Raw genomic sequence first — 19,404 nt, forward strand, 5'->3', positions numbered from 1 at the left:
TGTTCTATTCCTTCTGCTTGGTTATTTGATTTTCGGGGTTCTCGCACTCGCAGCAGCGGTCGTGTTCGGTGCCTGTGCAATTGCTTGTGGGTTATGCAACGGCGGTAACGTGTGTAGTATATGGTCCGAAGATAACTGAAGATAGTACTGAAGATAGTGCTCGCGCTACTATCGGCTCGCCATTGTAAACGCCCATACAAATCTCCCGCTCATATTTTATCTACTACTTACAAATGAGTAGAATGTTTCACTACTAGTTACTTATGCTTAGGGAAACCTGGGAACTATGCTGAGACATGTAAAAATGCGATAGAATAACTATCCTGCATAGTTTTGGGCGCGTATTCGAAAACGCGAAAGGCGGCCTCTTTTCTCCTCGCGTGGCCGATTCGCACCTTTCGCGCGCTCACAAACTACTCAGGTGCCTGCTATGCAGCCAGTAGAATAGCCTAGTGTCCAGCTTTCTCCGCTGCCGACGAGTGTTTTGGCTTTTCCTCGCCCTTCGGGGTTGTAACTGAGATTATTCTTGTTACCGACTTCCTTTAGTTTTTAATTCTAATGCCTTAATTAAGGAAATGCGTTAATAATAATTTTTACAATCAAATGATTTGAATACAGTTAATTATGCTCCGTAGTGAATAAGGCCACATGCACCCCTATGTCCTCTCTGGAAGAAGGTATCATGGTCTCTATTGACCTTACATTTTAAGCAAACTCCAATAAGATTTTGCCAAACTTCTTGGGACGTCTACTCACGTCATTTTCGAGGAATGGTAAAAATCTTCTGTGCTGCTAGCCCATCGAAAAGATAATGTTTATTTGCATATCATATATTCCAGGCTATAAAGTTGACATTATTTTTGCAATATGTAACAGAGAAAAGCAAAGCAAAACAAAAAGAAACAAACAAAACAAAACATAATAAATAGAGATTTACTTGCTGGTTGTATTGTAATTTTTTAACAAACACCTTTAATAAAAGTTCCGTGTAACACTATTTCGGAATTTTGTGTTAATTTCTTAGCCTTTACTTGTCACAACTAGCCAGTCAAAAATACATTTTTGTTTGCAACTCGCTGGTTGCTGGAATTGCATGACAGAGCCCGCGATTATCACAAGAAACGTTGCTAAGGGATACGACGCGTCTGTGCGTGACAGCTTTGTAAGTATTTGCAAGAGCTCGTGCACTGATTTGTATCGAGATTTATTGAATACTAAAAGGACAAAGTCATTCCAAGTGTTCAGTGAAGAATAAGACTTAACCGAAAGCTGAAAATGAACAGCGGACAAGAAGGCGTGATAGCTGTCCGAGAAGAGCGTGTAGTGGAAGCGGGAGTTGAAGTGACGAGCAACACGCTGATAGCTGCAACAGATGAAGGGTTAGTCTGACTTCATCACTATTCACTTCGCATTGTGCTGCTCATTTTATGTTGCAGTTATTACAACCGACAACTTAGTCGCTAATTGGTATCTAAACCTTGAAGCACACAGGTCAGTTTAGATGGATAGATAGACATACAGACAACTTTATTTAAAGAGGGTTCCACGGAGCACATTGTTTCCTATAATGATATATCTTGGCAGCCTTTAAAAGCCATATTGTTTACACTTCGAATTTTTTCAGAGCTATGTCGTAAAAGGCGGAAGTAGTTTATGTTACATGGAAATAGTGTGTAACTCAGTCGTTCAGCCTCGTATATTAAAATTATTCACCTTAAATTCATAAGCAGATCCTCCTGTAGAATTTAATTTTGGCTAATTTGTTTGCAGAAGATAGGCAAACGTTGAACGGGCTTTCTCACTTTGTGGTCAGTTTTAAGCTGGGTTGAAGGTCAACGAAAGCTTCCCTTACATTGTCTACTAAACGAACCATTCTCCCATTTCGCTGTTTAGTGCACTGTAGAATGAACAAAAGTATCAGTGAACTTTTGTGACTGACACAATTATTTAAAATTGTTTTAATGTATCATTCGTGCACAAAAAGAAACAAGTTATTCTAGCAATACAAATGTATACCGATTGCACCATCGAAGTACGACAAACTCAGAAATCCAACGATCAGGAGCGCATGGCACGAGCTCCAATGTAATCCGCTCATTTTCCCAAGTAAACTGAAGATTTAACTTATTCTCTTTGGTACTGTTTTTTTAAGACGGGACAACACAGAATTAGTTATTTCGGCAGCCGCCATTTGGGCCATCATGCTTAAGCTTATTAACTGTCGCGTGACAACTGAACCAAACAACAACCGAGTCGAAGAACAATAACAGAAAATTATTTCGAAAACGTGTACAGTCAGCAACAAAAAATTCTGTTTTCATTGGCAACTATATGTCTCGGATGGGTAAAGGAAGCGTTGTTCTGTACACATTAACGAAAGAAATATATTCTCAGAAAGTAAGGTAGACGGAGCGCCTAGTAGCCTGCGAACTGACAGCCGAGAACTGAGACGCAACTGTTTTCACAGGCTAGGCGCCTAGATGGTTAAAGGTATTAATGCACTGCTAGGTGGATTTTGCTACGTAGTTTTGTAATTTTAAGATATTTCACCTTTGTTTGTCAAAATTTTTAAACATCGCCTTTCTCCAAATTTCTTTTCAGTGACGTTGTTGCAATGCAAATTAATACGGCAGAGGCAAGGTAGGTCTGGAACGATTTCTGTTTGTGCATTCTCGTCCCCAAAGTGTTGTTACTTGCCCACAAATACGATTCTTGTTGGGGTTACCTTTCGACCTTGGGTAAGACCTTCCTGAAATTTCTAGTCACGGCAAGCTCTAATGATTAAACACATTTATTCCTGTAGTTTGATTGTTTGATCCTCGTTTTCTGGTTTACTGACCATCTTTTTTGCTGAGAGCCAACTAGTTGTCTTAGTGCAAAAAACCGTCTAAACAAGTTTGAGTTTTATTATAAGCTGAGTGTGTTGAAGTTTGTGAGATAGTAGATATTTGTTAGTTGAAATTGAAGATGTGGTGTGACAACAAAAACCTAATACTAAGATATTAGATCGTTTAGAGCAAGATTTTCGTTTCTCACGTGTCCTTGCTTAAAGGTTGTCCACTAGCCCACGAGCAATTCAACACCTAATTCGTCAATAGAAATATCATTTAATTATCATAATCATGATCTGAATCAAACACAAAAGGAAGGGTAATTTAATTCGGTGATTTTCAGCGCCAATTATCAGCCAGTTGCAGAGGCCTGGCCAGTCCATTCAACAACGGTAGCTCCTATAGGACCTCCGCCTCCAACCTTCACGATTATAACAGATGTACGTAAGAAGAGCTGGTCAAACCGCCTGGAAGACTTTTGTTGCTCGTATGACATTAACTCCAAGTGGTACAAGCTCGAAGGAAAAGGTGGGAACTATTCGCTCTTCTTTTTACGAATTAAAGAGCTCTTTCAGCTAATTGTCCCATAGTATCATTCTCGGAAAGTCCTATTTTTCTTAAATTATTCATGGCATTTCGGATACTTATTCTTTAATCACGAAAGAGCGGGTTTATTGGTCTGTAACCCACTAGACTCTGTACACATCACTGGGGGATCCAGAAGAGAGGCCCTCTTTTGGCGATTAAAGCAAGGCCCGAAAAGTTTGGAAGTTGGTATTTTTTTTTCACTCTATCAACAACTCTCGATTAAAATCACTCGCTTCACCGGTTTACAGTAAAAATGTCACTTCTTTCAATTCTACTTTAACTTATTTATTAAAGTACGGTTACAATCTAGTACCTTAAATTGTTCAAATAAAGATAAACCCCAATGTCAAATCCTCTCAGTACAAATTTTCATATATGTGCATTAAAAACACGCAGACATCAGCCCAATTAGCAACTAAGATTTGGAGAAAGTTAAAAGAGTGGAATTTCAAAACAATGCGTTAAGCTAATTTAATTTGTTACTTTTATATTTTATAACAAAATAATAATAATAATAATAATAATAATAATAATAATAATAATAATAATAATAATAATAATAATAATAATAATAATAATAATAATAAAGACTTATATAGCGCCATATCCATGGCTCATGGCGCTTTACAATAAAAATGTTATTAAAAAGTGAAATTTACTTAAAAAATTTACATCAGTGATAAAAGGAAAAACTAACAAATAAAATAGCTAAGCTGTAAAAATGGAAATAAAAACTAAGAATCATTAAAACCTTTAAATGAAAAACTAACTCATTAACTAACTAACTTAACTAATTAACTAAGTGATTAAACGCTAGAAAAGAACGACCTTTCGACTGTTTAACGGTCATTCTCAAGTTCCTTAAAAACTTGAGAATGACCGATAAACGGTCGAAACGTTGTCCTTTTCTACCGTTTAATTTATTATAAAATCAACCTCAAAAAACTTGTTTTTAATTGAAAGGAAAGTTTGACTCATCTTAATAGGGTTTGAATTCAGTTGGATTCCTAATTAGGAAGACGACGAACTGATTTTTTGTCAGTTGGCTTGTCTTTTTTGCTTTAGGTGTCAATTCCAAATTATTTTTCATTTGGTATTTTTCAGGCATTTGGTGTGTCCTGTTCCTTCTGCTGGGCTATTTGATTGTCGCAGTTCTTGTGCTTGCAGTAGGAATCCTGTACTGTGTCTTTAAAATTATAGCGGCGTGTCAAGAGTCAAGTCCGGAGCCCGAGAGACGCCCTCAGCCCTCTAACACAAGCTCTGTCAGCTCTTGCTCGTGTTGTTGCTGCTGATACTAGATCTGTGTCAAGACACAGAAAACACAACTACAGGGGGAGATCAGTAATCTGTTGCTGTAGTATCGTGAAGTTTCCTCTCTTATCTATGATGCCTTAAAACAGTATTGTCACAGACACTTTATTAGGATCAAAAACAGTTTTGTAAATTCTATATTATCATGGTTGGAGTGTTGTCAGAAATAGCTCGAACAAAGAATGTGCCTAAAATACTTTACAGAACTTTAAACAGTTAGGAAAGGGTTTAGAAAAAAGTTCACTGACTCAAAAAGTGTGACTTGTTACATAGCCTGAACATAACGGAGTCAATTTTTCCTTTAAACCAAAGAAGTGACACGTAAATATATCATTATCATCTGTTATCTCAAAAATTGAAGTCCAGGTCACCAAATGTCGGATCCAGCCTGGCCATTATTTTGTTTGTGGGCCTGTCTTCATCTTGTATAAATAGGTAACTTAAGGTTTTTGTTGTAAGGAAACCTTGAAACTATACTACTGGATATAAACATTAGACGGAGTAGCCAGCTCTTATCCAGGGTAGAATTGTAGAGGGAGTTCGTCTTCTTTAGCTTTTGAATGAAGGATGATCTTGTTTCTTATTCATTCAAATGATCGTATAGATTATATATTTTTACGATTATAGGTTAACATTGTATCAGGCCGAAGTTTCCCGTTTTGCCATCTTTTCGAAGCTAACAGCATTTAGCGACCAGCTGGGCCGGGTGTCCAAGGGCGATTAACGCTAACCCAGGATTAAAAGATGATCAAGGTTTTAATTTCTCTTGTTTTAAAAGTTTTCCATAGTTAATGTTGTGACGTTTGAGTTGGTCAACGTCAAAAATGGGGATTAAATATATTAACAGAAAACCTTAACGAAATGTTATAAAATTGAAATCAAATATCACGTTAATCCTGGATTAGCTTAATCGCGCTTTGAACAACCGGGCCCAGGAGTATTCTACTCCTCCATGGATGGGATGCTAGTCCATCGTAGGGTTACCCCTCAGCATTAAATTTGCCGGTACCCATTTATACACCTGGGTGGAGAGAGCCATAATGCGAGTAAGGTATCTTGCCCAAGAAAACAACTCAATGTGAAATCGAGCGGGTCAACCATTAGGCCACCGCTCTCCAACAATTTTTTACAGTATAGTACTTAAATACATGGTAGTTGTACGAGGCTCCTGTTTAGCAGTTAACTTGTTGATTTTTAACGCTGGCTCTCACATAATCGCCCCGATCGTTTCTATCGTCTCTGTCACTTCAAAAAGTTTTCTTGCGATCGGGACGATTACATGAGAACATTACACAGACGATTGCTACAGACTATCGCGGCGATTGTTGCGATCGTTCGAGCTTCTCTTTCCCTTCTTCGCCGTAAAACTGCAATAACTCGAGAAGATAGGATGCCACGGGTTTTGCTCTTTCATTGAAGGTTGCCATTGGCTGCGGTCACATCTACGACGTAACTAAAGTTTAACTATAGTTAGTCTCAAGTTTCGTGACGTCATACCTAACTATAGTTAGTGCTTTCGGTCGTCTTTGCGGTCACACCAACACAGTTAACTATAGTTAGTTCTGATTAGCTTTTGAATAATTTTGAATTTAAATTAGTTCATGACAGCCCTCGTTGTTGATCTGTGTCTTATTGTTCCTCTATTTTTTCCTATTTTTGCACGGCATCTCGGCGTTGAAGAAAATAAAATGAAGTAAGGATGCTAGAAGCCGAAGAATTCAAGCTTTATATTTGCTAACATTGGTGGTATGTAATTTCTTGGTATGTTGTTTTTCTTTCTTTCCTTCCCTTCACGCTTTGTTTTGCATATTTATGTTTATTTCGCACGTGCGAAAAGAATTGTCGCATTCTGATTGGTGTTTCGTTTGTAAACTTAAGACTAACCCATGAACCCTGCTTGGGTATAACTATAGTTAGTCTGTATTGTTTTGGATCAGCGAGGCGTTAAATTTTTAACTATAGTTAGGGTGAACAGAGAAGCGGTCACATTACCGAAATAGCTAACTAAAGTTAACGCCGTTTTAACTATAGTTGTAAAATTCATTAACTATTCGTAAGGGTGCAAACCAATCCCAGCACAGTATTCAGATCACATGTACACAACTGTAAACCCCAATACAAATCAAACAAGAGAATTAACTTTTGATACAAACTCCTGCTCAGCTAATTAGTATTCATTAACTATTGAAACAGATCTGTACTGATTCGCATAACAATACTTTGCATTCAGTTTATTGTTTTCATTTCACAAGTAGAATAAATATTCGCGTCCGACTGTATGGGCGTTTACAATGGCGAGCCGACAGGCGAGCCATTGTAAACGCTCATATTTGATCTACTACTTGGCAGTCTAGATGTGACCGCAGCCATTGTGTTGGATCTAGGGCGAAAATGATTGTTTTTCGTAACAGTAGCTGCTGTAAGCTTTTTAGTGCATAAAAATATTATATTAGTTTTTAGTTAAGAATTTTAAATAATTTTAGGCCAAGTATTTCTTAAGAATAATTAGGGTGCCCCCTCACCTTTGGCGGTTCTCCCCTGTATTTTTCTTTTCTGTAGTGAATGGAAGGGGGTCATTGCAGTGCGACCCTCGAACCGCCTCAAATACAAAAAACATACATACATACTTAATTACTTACTTACTTACTTACTTACTTACTTACTTACTTACTTACTCTACTTTCTTACTTACTTTGTAGCACTGCCTTGATGGAGAAACTGATAGTTTGGGCTCCCTCAGTCTAGACCCAGTACTCCTCATACAGTTTTAATTAATTTAAGTTTTCGAACAAAAGACCTTTTGTTGGATTGAACAATCAATTCACTCTTAAGGTCGCGGGGAACAGGTTTCCCTCCGTATCGGTATGCATTTATGAAAAGTGTATGCACAAAGTGCGACGACTGATACCAAAAATGCGCAAAATAATTTTGAACTGGCCAATAAAGTCCTGGCCAAACGGTAATGCAAGTGGACGCAAGTAGTCGCAAGTTCAACTTGCGTACAAATTTGCGTTGGGTGGCCAAACGGACCGCAAGTGCACGCAAGTTGTCAAAAAAGCCATTTAAAAGCTACTGCGCGCGCTGCAATTCAGTATTTGAAGTAAGCAGCAAAACTTGCGTTGACTTGCGTTAGGTGGTCAAACGGTGAAACACTTGCGTTGACTTGCGTGCAAATTTGATCTTGACCAAAGTGAATGCAAGTCATCGCAAATCAACGCAAGTGCACGCAAGTCCTGGCCAAACGGAGACGCAAGTAAACGCAAGTTGCAAACTTGCGTCCACTTGCGTCTCCGTTTGGCCAGGCCTTAACGATAATTGCAAGTGCAAAGCGCTGTCTGCATTGTTCTTTCTACAAAACCGTGGAATAAAATAAACAAAATTGCCATACTAATATTTTTTGCATTTGCGCAAAGCTGTTGAACTTTATTATCTCAAAATTGCTGGTGTCACGTTACCTCGACTACTGTATCTGAAGTGCACAGTTGGGGCGGGTCCCGAAGGTGCTCGTTTTAGAGAGAAAGAGGTGACTGTAATTAATCAATTAGAGTTGACTTTAATCAATCTCTTAGCCTTCTTTGTAATCTATTATAACCTAGTCATAGATTTTAAAGTGTACTGGATATGAGAGATATTGTTTTAGTTGCTCGATCGAAACTATGTGGGATGCTGATGTGAGCATCGAAAAAAAGAATTCTGAAATCGGTTTTTAACCGTGTTTTAGCCGTCCAAAGCGTAAAATTTCATTTCAGGTTGGGTCTAAAACCGCGCACAAGGGGAACCTGGGGTTAGTCAAGCCGTGACGTCAAAAGCAGAACGCGCACCAAAACCTTATTTAACGCAGTTCAGCACGGTAGAAAAATGGACGTGTAAACAGGGTATCCGTGCTATTTTTTTGGAACGCGTACCAAATTTTACCCGTGCCTGCCAAAAATTTTCTGCCGTGTAAATCGGCGTTTTTACTGGTTCATACTTCATTCAGCTACAAAATGCAAAATAGCGCCGCACACACTCTCCGGATTTTTCCGAAAGTACCTCTCCCCGTCCCATTTACTTGCTCTTTCATTGTCTGAAAAAGGTTTTCTAAATGGCAGCACAAAGCGAAATCAACCCAGAGAAGCGTTGACTAGGCAGTACCGGTGAGTTTTTTTAAGCATGAGATCTGGGTAGAATATTAAGTTCATTTTATATTATATTAACCTCCTGTTAACGCTGGGAGACTGGGAAAGAGACTGAAAACTGATATTACCAAGCCACGCCGAACTGCAAGTGACCTTGGTCACTTAAACTATTCAAGACAACGGAGCAGGACGCGCAGCCATGTTATCTGTTCGAGAAGAGCGCACCGTTGTAGGAGGAGTTGAGTTGGCGAGGAAGACAGTTATAGCTGCTACAGATGAAGGGTTAGTCTGTGATTGTAATGTTAAAGTCTCGTTCTTCTTTTTATTTGAAAAACAGTCCTCATTATATCAGAGATTTGTAACAGATCACTGAAAGTTAACGAATCTTTATCTATATATTTGCTTAGAATCTCTACCTGTTTGACTACGGCGCCATCGAGTTTCTTACTGGAATCTTCGTTCGTCTACAGTAGAAAACAGCTCAGTGACCAACTACTCGATTGTAACCACGGAAGGCCCGGTTTAGTCGCCAAACTTTTCATGAGCCGAACCGCTAAGGTAATAGTTTGAATTAAGTACATGAAAAGTTCGGCGTCTAAAATTAATTAACAACGGATATTTCAATTTGGAACGGCTCAGCCGTTCTTCCCGCCTGGCTTGGCCGGGAATTTCGACTTTGGAACGGCTTTGGTTCAGACGCCGAACTTTTCATGTGCCGATCCTAATGTATTATTTTTTTTTGAAAACAGTTGATCTCACAAAACATGCGACGTGTAAAGTGTTAACCATCAGACGTATTACTAACGGCTACAGAACGGCTTTAAGTTGGACGTCTCAATCAACAGATGTACTTTTGTTAACCTGGGTCTGTCCAAATTCGAATTTAGTTTGGCTCATGAAACGTTCGGCGTCTGAACTAGGTAGTTCTGTAGAGCTGCTATCATGTTTCAAGCTTGTGTGTTGAATTCCATTAAACACGGAAGTGGTAACTTGGTGATTGAATTATTTCAACATACTTCAAAAACTTATTAATAATTCATAAAGAAAATACTTTTAATCTAAAGACGAGGCTCAATTTTACGTCCAATTCATTAGGCCAAAATAACCCCAAGTGTTAGTGCAAGAATGAGATGATCTCCATCAAGAGCCGTTCAATAGTCGCAGTTCGTGTTTTATTAAGTCTAAAACACACGGCTGCGCCTCGTGTTTTAAACTTGATAAAACACTGCTGCTCATTTAGACTATTAAACATTACGCAACTAACTTGGAGAAACGGGAGCTTTTGTTTTCTTTGTCAGTATATGGGTCGTTACAACCATCACATCTTAATTTTTGTTAGGATTTATAAGTGATTAGACATACGCAAAATTCTGTCGTGTTTTTCAGTTCGTGCTTGCTGACATGGTTCTTATCGAAGCCCTCTTTGGCAATTAAACAAAAAAATGACATTAAGGTCGCGAGTGAGGGCGTACGTCAACTCAAAGACAATAAAGCCTGTTAATTAGGACGCCTAAATGAAGTCCATCGAATATCAACCTGGGGGCTCTGCGTTCTTTTTTCGCGCTACTATCGTTTTCGTGTTTGGGTTTTGGCTCAAAAAATTGTACCTATCTGTGAGATCAGTTATGAGTCGCGCGTTTCTCTTTCGATTCTCTTTGATGGCTGCATACAAGTTGCTGGGAAGCCTTTCTTAGTTCTGTATAATTTATCTGTTTTGACGCTTTAATTTGTTTTAGAATTGTGGCCACAGAAATTATCGAGACTAGGAGGGAAGTTGAGTTACCCGGCAGGTAATAACCATGAAATTTAATTGTTTTGAACTTTAAGTCAACGTTGTGTTCTATTGTTTAACGAAGCCTTACGTCACGGGGATTTTGGGGATTTTTTGTCTAAACTGTTCTGAAATTAGTGGTAGGCGACTAAACTAGTAAAAAAAACCATTATCCGCCTTTGAACATCTGAAGGATGATAAAACCGTAGCTTGCGGAGAGAAATCAAAACACGGCCGTAAACATCGATTTCTTGAAGACACGCAGAAACTGAACTTTATCCACTTCCACCCTAGCCATCCGCAGCCAAAGACGCTTCTTTCAGTGCTCAAATATGACAATTGTTAATAAACATGGACCACCAATTTTAGATTTCCTATGACACAAATATATATTTGGCTGTTCAAAAAAATCTGTTAAAATCCGTGAAAAAGCCTCTTTAAATAGATTCTACCACCCTATTTCATGGTGTGTACACTATTGAGTTACTGTCATTCATACTTTTAAAAGCGACCCTTTGTATAAACAGACTTAGTGAGTTTATTCGCACTGTGTGGTGAAGTTTGACCTTCCTGTCTGGTGTTAAACGGCGGTGTAATAAACATGATAAACTATTTTGATGGTTTTTAAAAACCTTCAGGGGTGGGGGGGGGTTATATGCATGCTACGTGTCTACTTATTTAGTTTTCGTTTGATAAAGGTTATGTTTCTGTTGGTATAAAATTGAACAAACTGTCGTTTTGAATTCTATTTCAGCGTTCCCGCAGTTATGCCGCCAAGGTAAAACCTCTGTGATGTTTTATTTGCTCAAAATGTTTCCCAACAAAACAAAATGTGAGAAACCATGTTGTACCTAGCAACGGTTCTACAAGCGACTGTGTGCTGAGAGTCGCTACAGAGTTTTTCTCGTTTTTAAAGTGGTGAATAATAAAAATAACAATTTGTGCTAAATCCTTAACCCTCGGACGAAAGGGGGGGGGGGGGTGAATCCATCCCCCATAAGGTTTTTTCTAAATTTTGAAAAAGCGATTTACTCTTCAATGCTGAAACTTTCATATCAGTTTGATATGTCAACCATGTCAACCATGTGTCCATGATATTTGACGTTGCCGTGGCAACGTCATAAACACAAGCAGGTCTTACCAAAAATCGTCATTTTTAATATTTTTCTTTTTTTTTTTCCAGTTTTTTGAAACAGAATAGCACGATTTGTTTACTTTAACATTCCTTAAGCATTCTGGCTTGATTTTGCATCAATTTCCGTTATTTTGTGACTTTCTAAGAAAATGTTGAAATCCAAGATGGCGGGTCCAAGATGGCGGCCCTGCTGACGTCACCTGACGCCATATGACGTCAAAGCCAATTAAAATTATGCCATCTTGTAGAGTAAGCTACGGGATTCCTTCTCAGTGCAAAATAATTTCGCTACGCCTTAATATAACGAAAAACTCCGGGGAGGGACGGGGAGGGGTTCCATCCACTCCCCACCCCCCTTGTACGATTGTGGTGGTATGAATTTGTTTGTACGTCCGAATTTAAAAGAAACATAGTCAAATACTGTAGATCAGTGCTTAACCATAAAAGCGCTATTCTCTACCTTACCTAAAACCAAAACTTATTCTCTTCCCTACCTAAACTGTTCAAATGGTCTCATCCAGTTATTTTGGAATATCAATTCCAGTCCCAACTGTAAAAAAGTGGCCACTGCAATTCACATTTTTTTTTAAATAGCTTAGAAAATTATCCTATATCGTAGTGGACGTTCAGGTTTTTTTAAGAGATCTAACTCCGATCAAACTTGCATATGGGCAAACTAAGTCACTCGTTCCGCGTTCCGTTTCTAGCCCGTACCGTATTTATTCGATTAAACGCCGCCCTCGAATAAACGCCGCATTTTAGAGCAGAAATATTAATAATCGCCGCATCACGATGCGGCGTTTATTCTTATTATAGACTCAAAAAGCAAATGCAGTGAAATATCAAGTTTGAGCAAGCCTAAAGTAATTATTTTCCTTGATGTAAAAGTCTGTGTCCGAGCCATGATGCTCATACAGCCGGAGCTTATCCCGGTTTCCGTAGCATTAAGCGACTAGGAGTATTGCTACTCCCCCCTGGATGGCATGCTAGTCCATCGCAGAGTTACCCCCCAGCAGTAAATTCGCCGGTACCCATTTGTACACCTGGGTGGAGAGAGGCACTGTGAGAGTAAAGTGTCTTGCCCAAGAACACAACGCAGCGCCCCGGCCAGGCCTCGAACCCGGGCCGTTCGACTCGGAGGCGAGCGCGCTAACCATTAGGCCAACAATGTAACAATGTTTTAAGGTATTGAAAATGGCTTTTGAGACAAGTACTACAACATGTTCCTGTTTTCAAAGTTCAAATGTTGAGTTACCATGCTGTTGTTTGCAAGAAATAAATCGAATTTTGAATAAACGTCGCCCTCGAATAAACGCCGCACTGGAATCGCGAAAAATTAAAAAAACGCCGCGGCGTTTATTCGAATGAATACGGTATTCAGATTTAGCAAAAGCTAAGCAGACTTCAAAATGGAGTATTTCGGGTCGAAGGTTGGAAAGAATTGAGCCTTTGAAGCTCAAACTAGTTATATCTGCATTAGCCATGTTCCAAACGAGCAGGGGACTGGGTACGAATATTCAAAATCGATTGCACTGAAAAACTGGGCCCGTCATCTGAAAGAGCATCCAAAAATTAGTTACTCAACCAAATTTGAGAGTTATTGGTTTAAACGCAAAGGCATGGAACTCTTTTAAAAATCGTTAAAATAAGAGAGCTTAGTATGGCTGGACAATCTCGAGCCCAGAGTGAGCCCCGGCTCCGCGATCCGTCAGCGGTTGGTCAGCGGTAGGGTCGCCGGGACTCACTCTGGGAAACTGAATAATAATTCAGTGTCTTACTGGTCCTCACAGAACAATAGAAATCAACACGGAAGTCTGAAAATCTTCCCCGGAAGTAAACTAAACCGAAAAAACCCTGGAAAAACATTTTTGTTTTCCATAGTCAAATGTTCAGATGTATCACCTTAATTTTGTAAAACATCTAAGAACTCGTGATATGGTGCTACATAAATGAAGTATTTTCTAAATCTACTATTTTTGAACTCAAAAGATACCATAATTAAAAAAAGGACTTCCTTTAAACGTCAATTCTGAACGAAGTTTTAAAACAACAACGACGGCGTCACCAAGGACAAGGTCGATTGAAAACTCAATTTATAGTTGACTTACAAATCTCGCTAGAACTACTGTTTTCATTCAAATCTCCGTTACGGTTGAAAAACTGAATATGGCAGACAGTGCTCGATTCAAAATAATAACTAATAACGTAGAATTTGAACATTACGCGTTGTTGTTTTGCTGAAAAAAAGGAATTGTACAATTGTGTGCACGTGAATTGCGTGAATTGCGTGCACGAGCTGAGTTGCCGAAATGCTAATTTAATACACCTTTTGAGATCTTTTGAATAGCGTTGACCGGTGTGGCCTTTAACGTCTTTATTAATATTACAGCCATTCGACGAGGAAAAAGATGCGCTGTCAGCGAGAAGTCTTTGAAATATACGAAAGTCGCCAAACAAAAATTTGTATAAACAGAACAATAGCTAGTCCGTGCATTGTGCATTATGTCAATTTCTTCGTCGTCATCTGCAAAACAACAACTGACACACGCACGCAGTCTTCACAGGCGGAATCCTGGAAGGCAAACAAGATCTTTGATTTAAAACCAATTGCAATATAGCAGTATGCTCAAGAAAGAGACTAAAGAAAATCAAAACACCAGACGCTCTTTTGTTAACTTTCTCTTTTGTTAACTGCAGAATGTTTTTGTTACGTTTGTTGCTTCGATAAACACCAGTTCTGTCGATACTGTGTTTAAGAAATAGTTCAACTTTCTCGATTTACTTCCGTTCTGGGAAATTTACTTCCGTTTAGACCTAAGAGCATGCGCAATAAAAACCGGAAGACCAAGGTTCTACCTGAAATCGACCTGAAATTGATCTGATCGATTCCAGTTTCCCAGAGTCCGTCCCGTGCCGCTGACCGACTGGACGGACTCTGGGCTCGAGATTGATGGCTGGATGGACAGCTGGATACTAAGCTCTCTTATTTTAGCAATTTCTAAAAGTGAACTATACCTATGCGTTTAAACCAATAACTCTCAAATTTGGTTGAGTTACTAATTTTTGGATGCTCTTTCAGATGACGGGCCCAGTTTTTCAGTGCAATCGATACTGAATATTCGTACCCAGTCCCCTGCTCGTTTTGAACATGGCTAATTGGTGGAGACGTTTTACCACAGCATTAATTCTGATATTGCCAACTTTCAGCGCACCCCCTGCATTGCCTTGTCCCCAGTCTGTAGTGGTTGTTAAAGACTCTCCACCGTCGTCTGACGAGTTTTCCTGGGTGGACTGTTGTTTTCGGTGTGACGGTGACGAATGGTATAGCCTAGATGGGAAAGGTAAGTAATTAACAGGATTTATTACAATCTCTAACAAACAAAGAGCTTGCTACGACAGTAGGCATGAATAGATTGTGCCGGTAAATTCAGGAAAAGTTGCTTCACAATATGCCCAAAAGTTGCTCTAAAGTTGCTTAAATATCAAAAAGTTGCCACCAAAATTTAGAAAAGTTGCTTGCTCTCTAGAGTGAAGTTTGCGTTTTCTGGAAATTGAAGCGCTTGCAGGTTTACTAAGAGTTGCCCTAACCTGAAATCATACCCTCCCTCCCTACTACTTTCGTAAAAAGAAAAAAAGAACGCCTGATCGCAGGTTAGAGTTGCCCCAGCGTCTATTACTCTCACTTTAAATACCAAGATGGCCGGCGGCAGGCTCTATGTTGCAGAGAGTAACCGCTGGATTTAAGCGCCCGTTAGATAGAAAGCCGCTGTCCAGATTTCGCGGGCGTAAAGCAAGTGTTATTTTATTGTCATTTTATTGTATATCCTTAGTTTTAATGAAATCAGTTTTGATAAAACCAGTTTTAATAAAATCCTTCGAAATGAAACGACCTTTTATGGTTTGGATCGGTTTTATATCAATTTGTTGCTCAAAAGTTGCCAAGGAAGGCAAAAGTGGCCCTAGATTGCTGGTACTACAAAAAGTTGCTCAAAAGTTGCCGAGCACAATCTATTTATGCCTATACGACAGTGGTCACAAATAATAATAATAATAATAATAATAATAATAATAATAATAATAATAATAATAATAATTATAAAAATAAAAATAATAATAATAATAATAATAATAATAATAATGGACATTGTAAAATTCATTAATTATTCATGAGGGTGCAAACCAATCCCAGCACACTATTCAGATCACATGTACACAACTGTAAACCCCAATCCAAATCAAACAATAGAATTAACTTGTGATACAGACTCCTGCTCAGCTAATTCGTATTCATTAACTTTTGATACAGATCTCTACTGATTCGCATAACAATACTTTGCATTCAATTTATTGTTTTCAATTCACAAGTAGAATAAAATATTCGCGTCCGATCTGTATGGGCGTTTACAATGGCTCGCCTATCGGCCAGCCATTGTAACCGCCCTTAGAGATCTCCCGCTCATATTTTATCTACTACTTACAATTAAAACACATAAAAATAAACGTTACAAGCTAAAAGTGGTATAGTCCGGCAGCTTAGCATCCTGAATTGTGCGATTTTTGATACAAGCACCAAACTTTGCAGGATTACAAGCATTCACATACTAATCATTATCGATATAGTGCCAACGCCAATTTCCTATTTTCAGCCAAGAGGCCCCTCCCTCACGAAGAAGTTCTGCTTGTGCTTTTATAAACCTCTTTTTGTAGATTTTATTTCAAAAATACAGATATAAATGCTTTAAATTAGACTTACAATTGTTATTTTTTTACCATCTTTTTAATACCAATAATTTACTAGGAAATTATTGCATGAAAAAAGATTTTTCGTTCCCCGCCCTCTGCTCCCTCGCGTCTTTCGTTTTGCACTAGCGTCCAGGTCTCTTGCGATTCATTTTCTGTTCCCAGCGTTCGCCGTTCGCTAAGAGAAGAAAAATAGGAAAATATAGAGGGCTGTGAACAGTCTAAAATTACAGCATTTCATTCTACATTTTGTACGTGCGACTTGGTATCACTACCTGACATAATAGTATTTGTCTACAAAACCTGGTTTCACTAGCGACGCAAGCACAAGCGCGATCACGCATAAAGGACAAATTTTGACCCTTGTGCTTGTGCTTGCCGCAAGCATAAGCACAAGCATCAATGTGCATTGCGCTTGTGCTTTTGCTTGCGTCGAAGCCGTTTACACGGTGAAATAAGATCTGATATTCTTGCGCTTGTGCTTGCGTCGCTAGTGAAAACCAGGCTTATATCAGAACAAACAAATATTTCACGAAATTCATTGATTTTACGGTTATAAATTATAATTACGGTTTCCATGGAAACTGGTGTTTTTCGAGCTTGGCACTATATCTGAAAAAACTTCTGTTGGTGACCACTTTCATTGTGCCAAGTTTCATGCTTGTATCAAAAAGTGCACAATTCAACTAAAATTTCGAGCTTAGCCGCCGGACTAGTATGAACTACAAGGAAAAGGTGAAAACTTTATAAGAGAAGCTGGTCACGCAAGTTTACGTTAACTCACTCTATTCGCGCTAGCTCATACCACCTTATTGGTACATAGTTGCGCAATTTTCGAGATTTTCTCAAAAAATTCGCGAAATTAAAACCAGCGAAACGTATCTTTAACGTTTTTTTGACATATTTGTAATGTTTTAACGTACTTTTTGGCTAAATCGCAAAAAAAAAAAACCCCTCGAAATACTGTCTCACCAAATTAAGTACCAAATTAGGTCACGTTAGTTCACGCTAAGCTGCAAGCAAATAAATGTTTATTGGTTCATTTCTAGGCCGGGCTAGCTCAAGTTATTTTACATGGGCTCAGTTTGTAATGTGCTTCAGCCACTTTTTTACATTTTTTTTACTATTTTCTCCTCAGGTTTTTGCGTGGTTCTATTACTTTTATTGGGGTATTTGATTGCTGGAGTAGTTTTCCTCGCATATCTTCTGGCAATCTGTGTCCTTGGTTGTTTAGCCAATACCGACTGTGACTAACCAATGATGACTGTGACTGTCTTGACTCTGGCTGCTGACCATTGGAACGCTAAGAAAAAAACTTGACTTGCAAAATAGAGCATTTTAGCATATATTTGTTTCTTTAGGGAAGTTTCATGAATAGGGTTGACCTCTTATCTCCCTTTTCAAATTCATGTTTTTTTTTTTAATTTGAATAAACTTGTAATTTAGGACTAATTTGTTGTTTGTATTTATAGGTTCAGTGCCTTTTTTAAAATGTATATAGGTAGAGTGCTTTTTATTTGAGCAAGTCGACCAGTTGACAAAAACGGTTGAGCTGAGATATACCTCCTACCTCCCAACATCCCCCTGACATGCCTGGGAACATATAGCTTATTGGAAAAAGGTTGTCGGAAACAGCACAAAGTACACGCAACAAGACCGAAAGGTGGTCTGGGTTTTCATTCGAATTTTGCATATTGGCCTAGAGGAAATGTACAAGTCTGAATTTTTGCAGTGAAGTTTTTTTTTGCTCTCAGGAGACCTGTTTTCTGTAGCTTTCCCTTTACTGTCGCATATCTTTGAGTTTTAAAAATTCTTCTAAAATTCAGCGTGGCTGAAAGTACCATCCATCTTGTTAGTATTCAGCACGTGCTGTAGCTCTCTAACTCTACCCATACTACTTTCTTTCGGTCTTGTCGAGTGCACTTAGTGCTGTTTTCCGACAACCTTTCTCTAATTAGCTGTAAACCGTATTGTTAAACTGAAAACGTCAAATAAGCTTCTACAAGCACAGAGGACAAAGCTAATTAGCCTGCGTAGCAGGCGTCTGTGTAGTTTTTAGCGTGTTAAAAGAGTGCGCGATCGCGAGAAGGCCGATTTTTTCCTCGCGTGGCTCTCTCGCGCCTTTCGCGTTTTTCCCATAAGCGCGCTAGAAACTATTCGGCGCCTGCTATGCAGGCTAAAAGCTAATAGAAATAAAAATAGATGACAAATCGAGACCTTTAATTACAACACACCTTTGCATTTGCGAAACTAGCGACTGCTGTATAGAGTAATTTCAAGAGAGGATGAGAGGACCCGTCATCCTCTCTTGGTAATTTTTACTTGGGTCGAAAATAATTCGCGTTTGCTTTGGTTTTGTGCTTCTACGCTTAGTGATTGGTTTAAAAAAGCTTGCGCCACTTTATCAACCAATCAGAAGTAACCCCCTACTTTTTAAGCGATGACTTTTGCCTTATGCCATCGCAGATCAGCAGGATCTTTTATTGTGTTGTTCTGTTGTCTGTTTAGCGCAACCGAACATAATTCAAATTTGACTTTACAAACAATCGCCGCGTAGAACACAAGAGCAAAATACTCCCGTGCAGTTAGAATGGAAGACTATAATGTATAAACGAAAGAGACTAATTCTATTTGATGGAATCTATAAGATTTAGTAGACAGAAATTTCTAATTCTTATAATATACAGGGCCATTGAGAACAAGAAACCGTTTGACCGTTCTCGCGGCTTCTAACTCCCCCATATCGGAAGTCACGCTGCAATATAACGCAATAGTCTTTGTCACGCACAAGGTATCAGCAACCTTTTTTACGTTAAGTTTTTGACAAATTTCCTAAAAATTATGTAAGACCCCTTGTGGCATTGCATGCCATTTACTCTTATTTGATTTGCTTCAGGTTGATCAGAAATC

At 38.8% G+C, this 19,404-nt stretch overlaps 1 protein-coding gene across 1 annotated transcript; it reads left to right on the forward strand.

Moving 5' to 3' along the window:
* The first annotated feature begins 1,155 nt into the window (after positions 1–1,155).
* On the forward strand, positions 1,156–17,945 carry LOC144647520 (uncharacterized). The gene is made up of 9 exons (XM_078507317.1): positions 1,156–1,379; positions 2,602–2,640; positions 3,175–3,359; positions 4,524–4,708; positions 9,018–9,130; positions 10,585–10,638; positions 11,374–11,397; positions 14,962–15,095; positions 17,633–17,945. The coding sequence occupies exons 1-9, from the start codon at positions 1,276–1,278 to the stop codon at positions 17,746–17,748; spliced, it is 954 nt and encodes a 317-aa protein (XP_078363443.1). The 5' UTR covers positions 1,156–1,275; the 3' UTR covers positions 17,749–17,945.
* The last annotated feature ends 1,459 nt before the right edge of the window (positions 17,946–19,404 follow it).

The sequence above is a fragment of the Oculina patagonica genome, chromosome 3, assembly GCF_052425735.1.
Source record: "Oculina patagonica isolate OP01 chromosome 3, crgOcupat, whole genome shotgun sequence".
NCBI lineage: Eukaryota > Metazoa > Cnidaria > Anthozoa > Scleractinia > Oculinidae > Oculina > Oculina patagonica.